At 45.9% G+C, this 12813-nt stretch overlaps 1 protein-coding gene across 4 annotated transcripts in view; it reads left to right on the forward strand.

Moving 5' to 3' along the window:
* The window catches only part of SLC35E2B (solute carrier family 35 member E2B), a 30261-nt gene that overhangs the window by 10289 nt on the left and 7159 nt on the right, over positions 1–12813 (forward strand). For all 4 annotated transcript variants that reach the window (XR_002322289.2, XR_013482567.1, XM_020976044.2 and 1 more), the window contains exons 2-8: positions 2515–3048; positions 3450–3585; positions 4886–5013; positions 5907–6027; positions 7408–7461; positions 8434–8506; positions 9753–9898. Coding sequence is in view for 2 of the 4 variants with exons in the window: in XM_020976044.2 (XP_020831703.1) it covers positions 2709–3048; positions 3450–3585; positions 4886–5013; positions 5907–6027; positions 7408–7461; positions 8434–8506; positions 9753–9898 (998 nt within the window). In the remaining 2 variants the exon portion in view is untranslated. The remainder of the gene's footprint in view (positions 1–2514; positions 3049–3449; positions 3586–4885; positions 5014–5906; positions 6028–7407; positions 7462–8433; positions 8507–9752; positions 9899–12813) is intronic.

Here is a 12813-nt window from a genome sequence, read left to right on the forward strand (position 1 = left end):
TATCTGTGGGCCGGGCTTGGCCTCCGTGTCCTGTGGTCGAGCCTTGGGATGGCTTAAACCGCTGGTGCTCTCTTGGACGCAGAATGATTTGGAGATCTGTTCGGTTGGAGCATAGCTTCTTAACCTTTTTTGCCCACTGTTAGGGTCCCCTTTGGCAGTCGGGGGCAGCCTCATGGACTCCTTCTCAGAATCATGTTTTAAATACGTAACATTTTACAAAATGTGTTTTTAGCACAGTGCCTAGCATGTAGTGCCTAATCAATGCCAGGATTACTGAAGGAAACCAATTGTGTTGAAACACAGCTATTTTTTATGTTGAAATCCTAGTTGTTTTTAAAAGAAGTTCAGTGAAGAACCTTTGAGTTAGAGGTGTCTCTGGGGCCCTTCCGGAGCGAATCCCTTCCCGTGAGAGATTATAGGCCTAATAATTCCCATTCACATAGACTGGTAGAACTTTGTCCCAGATTCTAAGGCGGCGGCAGCTGTTGGCATTAACCTGCTTATCGCATTTTGGGCATCTGTTGGTGATGTAGATAAAATATGAATAGGTCAGCCATTGAATGGTAAAGAAGATAATGGAAGATAGACATGTGACTCACTGCTTCCTTGAAAAAAGAGGAGGATCGCCTGGAGGGGGACAGGGTGGGCCACGAAGGCCAGTAGGGGAGGGACAACCATGGGAGCACAGCTGGAAGGGATCTTAGGGACCATCCGCTCCATTTTACAGATGAAACTGAGGCCCTGGAGGTGCCTCTGATCCCAAGTCCAGCAGACGTTCTGGCTGCTGAAACCAGTGAGGGGATCTTAACTGTTGCCAGCAGGAAGAGGGGTGAGACTGAGAACCCCAAAGTTTCCTTTGTTTCCTTTTCATTTTATTCTGTCTCATTATCAAATCAAATGAGATAATCATTGTCAAAAGTACCTGGTACATAGCCAGATTGAATGCTTATTCTGGCCTGGGCCTTACCCAGCATCCTGGTGCAGAGGAGCTGGATTTGACATGTTCTGCCTGGCCCCACAGGGCAGAACCAGCCGCGGCAGGAGGGAGTCCCAGTGAGACCAGTGTGGTCTCGGTGTGCGGAAAAGAGTGGGCTCCCCCTCCTTGGGGGTCTTTTCTCTTTGGGCGTGTTAGAGAGGGGGATTCCTTTTGTACTTGGAGGTTGGGCTACATGGCCACCGGGGGCCTTCTAAGGCTTCAATTCTGGGATCCCATGAGAGGCTGCTGCCCTCTGGACAGGGCTGGACCCGCCTCTGTGTGCATACTCACTGAGGATGTCCTCAGTCTCCACCTCCCATGCCTGCTGGCCCAGTGCCAACCCCACTTTGCCTCCTGCCCCCATGCCTTTCCTCTTAAAGGCACTAGGTGGCAGGCTAGATTTAGAGTCACAAAGACCTGAGTTCAAATCCTGTCTCAGACTCTGGGCCCTGGGCAAGTCACTTCATTTCTCTTGGCCTCAGTTTCCTTATATGTAGAGTGAGGATAATGTGAGCAACCCCCCCCCCCGGGTTGTTGAGAGGATCAAAAGAAGTAGTGTTTGTAAAGGGCTTTCCAGACCTCAAAGTTCCGCATCCATGTCCACTGTTATTTCCTGCCTCTTGTCCCAGCGGTAAAAATCCTAAGATGTAGGTTTGAGTCTGTGTGGTTCTTCTGTGACCTTAGGCAAGTCACTCACCTTCTCAGGGCCTCAGTTTCCTTAGCTGTCAAAGGAAAAGCTTGGTAGATGTAGCAGGGGCGTTTGGACTGCAGCTTCTTGGGCAGTCTGGGGCAGCCTGTCAACTGTTTCTCAGAATCCTGCTTTTAAATGTATAAACTGAATAGGATAACAAAGGAAAGCAAATAGATTGATATACCACTAGTAAAATATTTAGAAAAAAAAAGTTACCAGATTCTAGGCTAGGAGCCCCTAGACAGCAGGCCCTCCCAGGCACCTTCCAGCTCTGAATCTTAGGAATTCTTATAGTCTCATTACTTTCTCCCTGGCCCAAGTTGTTTTCATTTCTCTGAGGCCCAGTTTTCCTGTCTGTAAAATGGGGATAGTAGTCTTGGCAGACCAAGGTTGCCTTGAAGAATATCACCACCCCACCAGCCTTTCCTCAACAAACTAAAGGCTTTCCTTCTCACCTCCAGGACCAAATATAAATGAAAGCCCTTCCCACCCGGCCCCCTCCTGCCCTCCCACCTTCTTACACTTGACTCCCTCAAGCAGTCAGCAGGCCATCTTCTCTAGCATCATTGCTTTTCCTCTCACCCAGTCCCCCCATCACCCACCTCCAATACTTACACTGGCCGTTCCTTAGGCTCAGAACGCTCTGTTCCTCCTCTCCACTCCCCAGTCACTTTCCATCTCGTCTGCATCTATGACTAGTTATGCACACGTTGTCTCCCCGCTGGATTGGGGACTCCTTGAGGGTATTTGGGGGTACTGGGGGTGTTTTGGTCCCTTTTTGTATTCCTAGAGGTTAGTAGATAGCACGGAGCCAGCCATGATGATATTGTTCAATTCCTCTTTTTAGGTCAGAACATGAAGCTGGCCATCAGAAATAGACCACCACCCTCTGTCTAAAGGACTCTCCTTGGAGGACCAAGCCAGCATCCATGCAGCACTGACCCTGGAGGACGGACCGCAGGCGGACGCGTGGGACCCAGCACCACGGTCCGTGCTGCCCTGCGTTGGTACTGAGGGCATTTCCTTGGTTGTGTTGGCAGCATGCCTTCCTTGACAAAAGTCCCAACTGTGCCACCAGAGGAGAAGCTCAAGGGGAAATCTCCTGCCCCTGAGGACAAGCCCAAGGGGAAATCCTTGTTTGGCCTGGGCTCCCTCATTGGGAATCGGAGTGAGAAAATTGTCATTGCGAGAAGCGATAGCGCCCCCGATGAGAATGTCCTGAAGATCACCATCACAGAGACCACGGTCATCGAGTCAGACTCAGGCATATGGAATTCACACGCTCTCCTCTACCTCACCCTGTGGTTCTTCTTCAGCTTTTGTACTCTCTTTCTCAACAAGTACATCTTGTCCCTGTTGGAAGGCGAGCCCAGCATGCTGGGTGAGCTCATTCGAGGTTCTTGGGGACCGTTTGGGACCTCGTGGTGGGGAAGGGCTCCGGGCGCCAGGCAGCTTTCTCTCTGCTTGCCTTTTGTACAACGTGTCTGATTTCTGTGCTGTTGGGGGCTTAACCCGCATGAAATGTCAGGAGCACGCTGTAGGGACGAGAGAGGCTGCTCCTTTGGCTTGTAGTGTCAGAGCAAAAGAAATCATTTTCCTAAAAGTCTACAAGTTGGGTGTGTGTGTGTGTGTGTGTGTATGTCTGTGTCTGTGTGTGAGAGTGTGTGTCTGTGTCTGTGTGTCTCAGGGAAGGGTGACGAGCGACACCGTTGCTTCAGTTCATTCCATCGGACAGTCCAGGCCCTGACTTGAGTCTGACTTTCTCTTCTCTCTTCTTTCTAGGAGCCGTGCAGATGTTTTCCACCACAGTGATTGGCTGTATTAAGATCTTTGTTCCATGCTGTTTATATCAGCACAAAGCACGCCTGTCCTATCCATCTAATTTCATCATGATAATGATATTTGTTGGACTAATGAGGTAAAGAATCTTTGTGGCTAAGAGAATGTTGGATCATGTTTCTCTGTTTAAATCTTATTTTTACCCATGGTTTTTGTCTCTACATCACTTTATTCTTGAATCTATTCCTCCTCCCTGCCTACCCAGCATCCCTTATAACAAAGATTTTTTTTTAAGGGGAGGGGGGAGAGATTTTTTAAAAGAGGGGGAGGCCGTACAGCCAAGCTGGCCAAGCTCGAGCGTGTCTCTGACTGTCCGTGAGAATGGGTACCGGCCTCATGGAAGATGCCAACAGACACTATCGGACCTTTTAACAGGAGAGAGAGTCCATCCCGTTGTGGCCGCGCTTCACCAGTTCTGCACGGGTCTCCTTCAAGCCTTCTGATGCAAGCAGATGCTTTTTGTGATAACACACGAGCTTCACCTGAGTGATAACGTCACGGAAGCAAGTCGATGTTCCAACAAAGGGCTCTGTTTTTCTAGGGCCTTTTCATATTGGTTCAAAGTTTATTTTAATAACACTTGTCATAAAGGCAGCAGGGTTCACTTGGAAGAAAGCTGGCCTTGAAAACTAGGAAGACCTGGGTTCAAATCCCACCACTAACACTTGCTGGCTGTGTGACCTTGGGCAAGTCCCTCCACCTTAGGGCAACTCTCCCAGACTCTAGGTTGCAGAGAAGAGGCAGACCTGCAGTGGTCAAAGGACTTTCCCCACCTGGGAGTTCCCCACATCACTGAAATCCCAGGTCCAATCTCTGTCCCCTCTAGCAGTATTTATTATAAGAGGCAGGTGAGAACAGGAAGACTTGGGGGTCAAGGCTGGCCTATAGCAGTTGGTATCTGTGACTTTGGGCAAGTTTTTATTCCCTTCTGAGCCTCAATTCTCTCATCCGTAAAATGGGGATAATAACAGCCCCTCTCTCCCAGGGTTCTGTGAGGAAAGGCATTGGTTATCTTCCAAGTGGGATGTAAGTACAAGCAGATGTTATGTAGGGGGAGGCAGATAAAGTCTAGAGTAAAATGAGTGAAACCTTTGGGGGAAAAAATACCTTTTTTTTTTCCTGATGGCAGACATTTCTTTCGTATGAACATATGTGTCTGATGGTCAGAAATTTCCCCCTTCCAGGATGAAAGACCACTTCTAAGTGGCCTGTCTGGAGGAAGGAACAGGAGATGCCTTTACTTAGATTTTTTAAAAAGTGTATGTGTCTTTCTGTACTTACTATATGATTATATGATGCTTACTGACTGTGCTTCATAGAAGCTTCACCCAACAGCAGGAGAGCCATCTCTGACCTGCTGTTCTTGACTTTATTTTCAGATTTGCGACGGTGGTCTTGGGGCTGGTTAGCTTGAAAAATGTGGCTGTCTCGTTTGCTGAAACGGTGAAAAGCTCGGCTCCTATCTTTACGGTCATCATGTCCAGGATGATTTTAGGAGAATACACTGGTAAGTGGTCAGTTCCAAATTGCCAAAGGGTCCTAGTGGGGGGCAGGGCTGGGGGGCAGCAGAGATCTCTCCCAATCCCAGCCCTGAGTTCTGTAATTTAAAGCCTGTCTGCCCAGCATAAGTGAGAGCCCTCGGTATGTCCTGCTGACCACGCAATGGAGAGGCTAGCTAGCTCTTTACAGAGGTCAGCATGGAGGCCAGGCGGCCTGAGTGGAAATAGAGCAGCGGGCTAGGAAACTCTTTTAAGCATCCCCCAGTCCCCTGGCACTGTAGGGCCTTCTCTGCCCTGGGGCCGAGACTCCAAAGGCTTCTTCCCTCTTCTTCACCTTTTCTCCTGTGTCCCTTCTGCTCAACTGGCCCTCCGTCCTACTTCTGACCCTCGTCTTCTCTGTCCAGACAATTTCCATAGCCTCCTCATGGGCCTCCCCGTCTCTGCTGTCTCCTCTGTGGCCCACCCCTCACATAACTACAGAATTTTCTAATGCTCCTGTCTGACTGTGCCACTCCCTGTTGGCATAGACTCCTTAGTGTGTCCTGTCTCAGAAACATCCTGCCCCCAGCCCTGGGCAACTCTCCAAAGACCAAAAGCTACAGAGGCCCGGCGGCCTGCCTTGGTGGAAAGGGTTTCCTCACTGGGGGTTTCCCACGTTAGTAAAGTCATGAGGTCAGACTTTCTATGACCAATTATTGAGTTAATGATGACTTGCCCATCATGTGAATACATTATCAATAAAATTATCAGTAAATATATCTGTTAGAGAAACACATGGGCTTTTAAGTTGTGGGCCCAAATTTTTTTTCTCATAAGAAAGACTTATCTAATAGTACATTTTGGAGACTAGAAGCTATAGGCAGCAGCTTATCTCTCCTCTTCTTCCCTCCAATCTCTCTAGGACTGCTGGTGAATCTATCCCTTATCCCCGTCATGGGTGGGCTCGCGCTCTGCACAGCTACTGAAATCAGCTTCAACGTCCTGGGGTTCTCTGCAGCCTTGTCCACTAACATCATGGACTGGTAAGACCTAGGACCATAGTGAGAGTGAGAGAGAGAGAGAGACAGAAAAAGAACGACAAAGATGGGAGGGGGAGGGAGGGAAAGAGAGGCAAAGAAAGAGACAGAGAGAGAGAAGGGGGGAGGGAGAGGCAGAGAAAAAGGGGGGAGATAAGAGGGGAGGGAGAGACAGAGAGGGAGGGAGAGACAAAGATGAGAGAGGAAGGGAGGGACAGACTTAGAGAGAAATAGAGAGTCAGAGAGAGACTGAAAAAAGGAAAGATAAATTGAAAAATCTTAGGAGCAGATGATGTTTGGTTCCAGTGGGGCTAAAGGTGAGAGGAAATTCTTAGAGTATCCCTAGCTGCACTGGATTTTCTTCCATAAGAATCACAGGTGTCAGGTGATAAATTACTTTAATATTGCTTCATAGAATGGTAAACTGGGAGCTCTAAAGCCAGGTTCCCCTCCAGTGAGTACAGAAAACCTGTTCATTTGCTTGTAAGCTGCAGTACAGTGCCGTGTGCTGTTCATACTTTAAACGTTCATTTCAGGTGAACAGTTCCATTTGGAATGCTGAAGTGCGCCCAGGCAGACTGGGCAAGGCAGGGGGCCGAGCGGATGAGTCATAGGTCCTCTGGCTGGCCCTGGGCAAGCCTCTTAACCCTGGGTAGCCCGGGTACCACTAGTCTCTGGCAGAGGAGGTGCTGATGTACACTGATGGAGGCAGTTGGCCCCCTGCGAGCTCCCCACAAGGATGCACATCTCAGCACAGAAAGGCTGCAAGGGCTAGGAGAGAGAGCTGACTTTGAAAACTGGCCTCCAGGCTCTCTTACGGCATTTCCTGGCTGTGTGGCCCTGGGCCACGTCTCTTAAGTCCTCGTTGCTCTAGACAACTGTCTTGATCATTAAATCACAGACAAGGGGGAGACATGCCTTGGTGGAGGGCATTCCTTCACCTGGGAGTCCCCGAACCAAAGACCATCACCAGTCCGAGTCCAGTCCCTTACCCTGTCTCGCCATATCCTCTGTATTGTGACAGTGCCCGTGTAAAAGTGTGTTTTGATACTAAATATAAAAGAGAAAGGAGCTAGGCAGATACAGGATGTAAGATGCAACTTTTTTATGCCCGAGATGATTTGTTTTGAATCATCTTACTCAAGACTGGGGGGAGATAGATTATTTGTGTTAGACTATTGTTTGGGAAGAGCCCATATTGTACGTTTACCCATCCATGTAATATTTTTGTAGTCCACAGGAAAGTACAGCTTATTCCTTAGAAACATTTCTGTCCTAGTTTATAGTGAAGTGGTTGCTTTAGGTATTTTTAAGAATTATTTCCAATTTTCACTTATTTCTAACTTGCCAATGAAATATTTTTTCTGTTTTTTTTTCTTTTCCTAGTTTGCAAAATGTATTTTCCAAAAAGCTGCTCAGTGGGGATAAATACAGGTTTTCGTAAGTATTCATAGTGCATGGAGCCTCAGGTTTTCACCGGGGTCCCCCAGGGATCCCATGGCCCATTTGAGGTGTCTGAGCTACACTGATGATTCCCAAGTGTTAAATACTTGTGTGCAGTGAATTGGTGGGTTTGGCCTAGCAGAAATGTGAAGACCCCGGCCCGTCACTCACAGTTGCTCAGGAATTCCTTTAACAGTCACAAAGTGTATGACGTTAGGCTTCAGCTCCCCAGGTTCCTCATGTGACTTGGTTGTCCCCCCTCCTCACACAAGAAAAGCATAATTTCAGTTGTCCAGGATGCTTTCTAAAGGAGCCTCCTCACCCAGTATCTGAAGCATGCCTTTATTAAGTACCTACTGCGTGCCATATGCTGGGGATATACCATGCCCCTGCCCTCAGAGAGCTCATGATTTAATGAGGAGGCATACAGATAACTATGTACATACAATATGCGTACAGGACAAAGTGGAGGTTATCTCAGAAAGGATTCAGTCAGCCAGCAAGCATTTATGAAGCACCTACTGTGTGCCAGGCACTGTGCTGGGGATACAAAGAAAGGTAAAAGACGGTCCTTGCCCTCAGGGAGCTTACAGTCTAATGGGATAGTCAGCATTCTAATAAGTACAAGATATAGACCAAATGAATTGGGGCCCATCAACAGAGGAGGCCCCAGAAACAAGGGTGATTGAGAAAGTCTTCCAGTAGAAGGTGGAATCCGAGCTGGACAGAGATAAGGAGGGAGAGCTCACCAGACATGGGGCCCAGCCAGGGAAAATACCCACAGGCGGGGATGGGATGTCTTGTGGGAGGAGCAGCAAGGGGACCAGTGTCACAGGATTTCAGAGTACCTGATGGGGGGAGTAAGAGGTGGGGGAGGAGGGTTAAGGTTTCTACGCTCAGATTTGCTTTGCCTTTGAAGTGGGCATGTGTTTTTTTCTTTGTCCTTTGTTACTATTTTTTTCTGTGCAGTGCCCCAGAACTTCAGTTCTATACCAGTGCTGCTGCTGTGGTCATGCTCATTCCAGCTTGGATCTTTTTCATGGTGAGAGTGGCTTCGTGCAAAGATAGATCTTTGCTGTTGGCCATGAGATTGATTTTCAGAGAGTGGAGAGGCCCTGTGGTGTAGTCGATAGAGAGCTGGCCTCAGAATCAGTCAGGAAGACCTGGGTTCAAAGTCCTGCCCCTGCCCCAGACTGGCCATGTGACCAGGACTCAGGCGATGGAGGCCTGTGCTGGGCTGCCCTCTACCACCGTCAGCTGCAGAGAAGGCATTGGCAGAGAGCATTTCACCCTCTCAGAGTTCCCCTTACAAAGGAAGTCCTGGGTCGGGGCCTCATTCCTTCTGTCTTTTCCTGCTTGCCTTTGTTTATGAGCTGTTCCTTCAGGCCTGAGAGCCATTACTCTGCTGTGTGGGATGTGTCCACATTTTGCATTTCTCAAAGCATATGAGGCAACCATTTTTAACCTGAGGTCATGAAGTCTTCTTTAACATTTTGATAGCTGCATTTCAATATAGTTGATTTCCTTTGTAATCCTATGTATTTTATTTTTATGCATTTAATAACATTATTCTGAGAAAGGGTCTGTACTTTTATGTGTCTGGCTGCCAGAAGGGTCCAGGGCACAAAATACGTTTTGTCATTTGGTTAACTCCTTTTTCAGAGCTCAGTCAGACTAATAAACATATCTTCTCTTTTCCAACCTCCTCCCCCACCAGCTTAGAAAAATAAGCCAACTTTATACCAAAATCAGAAAGATAATAACATAGTCCCTTAACCACATTAGATCCTCAATAAATGTTTATTGTATGGGAAAGGGGAAGGAAATTAGTATTTATATAGCTTCTTACTATGTGTCAGACACTGTGATAGGTACTATTTTTAATAGATATTCTTTTTTTTTAAAGGATTTTTTTTTTTTGCTTTTTGGTGAGGCAATCGGGGTTAAGTAACTTGCCCAGGGTCACACAGCTAGTAAGTGTCATGTGTCTGAGACTGGATTTGAACTCATGTCCTCCTGACTTCAAGGCCAGAGCTCTATCCACTGCGCCACCTAGCTGCCCCAATAGATATTATTTCATCTGATCACTTGATTGACTTTAATATGATTAGAAATTTCATATTGTTAAGGACTATGGCCCCAAAGTGATATCTTCTTAACTCCCCTTCCCCCCAAAAAAGAAGCCAGATTTCTATATTATCAGGCTTTCTAATCTAGAGATTCATTATATTCAGAGTATGAAGCAGCTGCATTTATTTATTTGTTTATTTTGCTTCTGACTCGTACAGGATATGCCAGTGATTGGAAAGAGTGGAAAAAGTTTCCATTACAATCAAGATGTCATCTTGCTGCTTCTCATGGATGGCGTCTTGTTCCACCTTCAGAGTGTCACAGCCTATGCCTTGATGGGAAAGATCTCCCCTGTCACTTTCAGGTAAGCAGGAGACATTAGTGGGAGTATGAGTCACCTTGAAATGATCCAGAGCATAAGTCACCAGGCGTTCCTGTGCTATGGCTGTTGGAAGCTTGAAATAAGCTAGAGTGTGAATTACCAGGTGTCCCTGTGCTATGGCTGTTGGAAGCTTGAAATAAACTAGGGTGTGAATTACCAGGTGTCCCTGTGCTATGGCTGTTGGAAGCTTGAAATAAACTAGGGTGTGAATTACCAGGTGTCCCTGTGCTATGGCTGTTGGAAGCTTGAAATAAGCTAGGGTGTGAATTACCAGGTGTCCCTGTGCTGTGGCTGTTGGAAGCTTGAAATAAACTAGGGTGTGAATTACCAGGTGTCCCTGTGCTGTGGCTGTTGGAAGCTTGAAATAAACTAGGGTGTGAATTACCAGGTGTCCCTGTGCTGTGGCTGTTGGAAGCTTGAAATAAACTAGGGTGTGAATTACCAGGTGTCCCTGTGCTGTGGCTGTTGGAAGCTTGAAATAAGCTAGGGTGTGAATTACCAGGTGTTCCTGTGCTATGGCTGTTGGAAGCTTGAAATAAGCTAGGGTGTGAATTACCAGGTGTTCCTGTGCTATGGCTGTTGGAAGCTTGAAATAAACTAGAGTGTGAATTACCAGGTGTTCCTGTCTGGTTGATGTTAGTCAGGCATTCCAAAATTGTAGTTATATCTCAATCACTGTGATTATTGTATTGACCCGCTGTTACCCATAAAATGCCATTTTTACTACAGCTTTTCAAAGTTGTACAGTGAGTCTCTTGTAGAAATCTTTTAGGGATATAGAAGAGAAAATAATTTGTTTGGAATAGTTTCAGTTTAATCCTACCTGGAGACTTAGAGATAGACTAGATGTCATTGTCATCTTTATAGTCTGCCTAGTTTCAGAAATTGGCAATTTAAAAAAAAAATTTATTGCTGTCTTTTTTATATCAACAAAATGTCTCCAAGTATCCCTCCTCAACCTCTTTTCAGAGAGCCATCCCATATAAAAAATAATATATTTTAAGGAAAAAAATTCAGCACAGTTGATCAGTGCATTGAAAAAAGTTTGAAAATTTATTCAGTCTATCACTCTGGAGTGGAGTGGACTTGTAGAAGTAAATAATTTTAATGTAATTACAGTAGGAAGTACTAAAAGGAGGCAGTGGGGTATAGTGGATAAAGTGCTGGACTTGAAGTAAGACCTGAATTTGAATTGTGACTCAGATATTTAATTACTGTGTGACCCTGCTCAGCTTCTCTCTGCTTTCATATAGATGTATCTTTAATAAAGATTTTAAAAAGACAGGTGAGAAGGTAATCACTTTCTTATTAGAGGGTCAGCTTTACAATGGTGTGCCTTGCGTGTTTTCTTCACATGGTGAGCTGTGATAAAACTGACTAACAAATACAGCCCTCACCCTCAAGAAACGTAGGGCTAGCCTTAGAGTAAGAGTGACCTGGGTTCAAATCCTAGCTCAGATTCTTTAAAAAAAAAAATTCTAGTGGTTTAGCCAAAATCTACCTTCTCACCCTATTATCAAGCCCTTTCCTTGCCCCAATTGAGAATGAGAACAAAAATCAGATCCATTACAAACATATATAGTCGATCAAAACAAATTTCTATATTGACCATGTCCCAAAAAATTCTCATTCTGAGTCCTTTATCTGTCAGTTGAGTGGCATGTTTCATTACTAGTCCTCTGGAATCCTGGTTGATCATTAGGCTGATAAGAGATCAACATGATGGCATTGCATCACATTTATATACTATAACACGTTAGGCCATTGCCTGATCGATGGGCACCCCCTCAGACTCCATTCTTTGCCAGCTCAAAGAGCTATAAATATTTTTACAGTTTGTTCTGCTTAGAGCTAACTCCTCCCTTAGTCTACCTTGGCTCTGAGTCCTCCTTCTGTCCTTTTCCCCCTTCCCTCCTGTTTCCTTGTTGAGTGAAATGTATTTCTGTACCCAGTTGTATGTGTGTGTGTGTGTGTGTGTGTGTGTGTGTGTGTGTGTGTGTGTGTGTGTGTTTGTTTTTCCTTCATTGGACCAGTTCTTATGGAAGTGAGGTTCAAAAAGTGTCAGCCACTCCATCTCACCCACTTCTCCTGGTTTGTATATAGATATGAATTTATGTGTCCAAATTATGTGAGATAATTTCCCCTAATCTTCCTTTCTCTCCCCCCCTCCCCTCTGCCCCGGCCCTCCCCACTCCAATGTATTCTTCTTCCCCTCCATGTCAAGACATAACAGAACCACCCTCATGCCTTGTATGACTAGACTCCTTTATGGACCCTGCTATTGCCTCAGACTCTTACTGCATGACTCTGAGCAAGTGATTTAACCTCTGTGAACCTCAATTTCCTTATGTAACATGAAGGTATTGAACTTGAAGGCCGCTAAGGTCCCTTCCAACTCTAAATCTATAATACTGTGCTCCTGTGATATTGACTTAGAAATATACTAAACACTAGTGTAATGTATACACTAAAGGGTATATGAGAGGATGTGTGAGTATGTGTGTGTTGGGGAATGTAGAAGGTGTATTAAGTTAAAGTTGTTTTCAGAGATTCAAGGACCCTTTTTTTATTTAAAAAAATTAAGTTTTATTTTATTTTCAGATCTGCATTCTCTCCCTCCTACCTGCCCCCCCTCTCCACGCACACATATTGGGAAAAACCTTTTGGTTTTAAATGATTGTGAATGGTTGGTTTAAAAGGATGCTTAATAAGAGTGTGGAAAAACTAGACCTTTTAAAAATGTTTTGCTCCCCCCGGATTTGGAGAGCTCAAGGTAATCTAGCTGCCTTTTCCACCATTGCCCTAACCATCCACATGGGTTACCCAGTGGGTGAGGAAATCCACTCACTGGGCTACGGCCGTCTCATGCCTGTCACATGACCCAGATTTACCGTGGC

Source organism: Phascolarctos cinereus, unplaced genomic scaffold (assembly GCF_003287225.1).
Source record: "Phascolarctos cinereus isolate Bilbo 61053 unplaced genomic scaffold, phaCin_HiC Scaffold_726;HRSCAF=1367, whole genome shotgun sequence".
NCBI classification, from domain to species: domain Eukaryota; kingdom Metazoa; phylum Chordata; class Mammalia; order Diprotodontia; family Phascolarctidae; genus Phascolarctos; species Phascolarctos cinereus.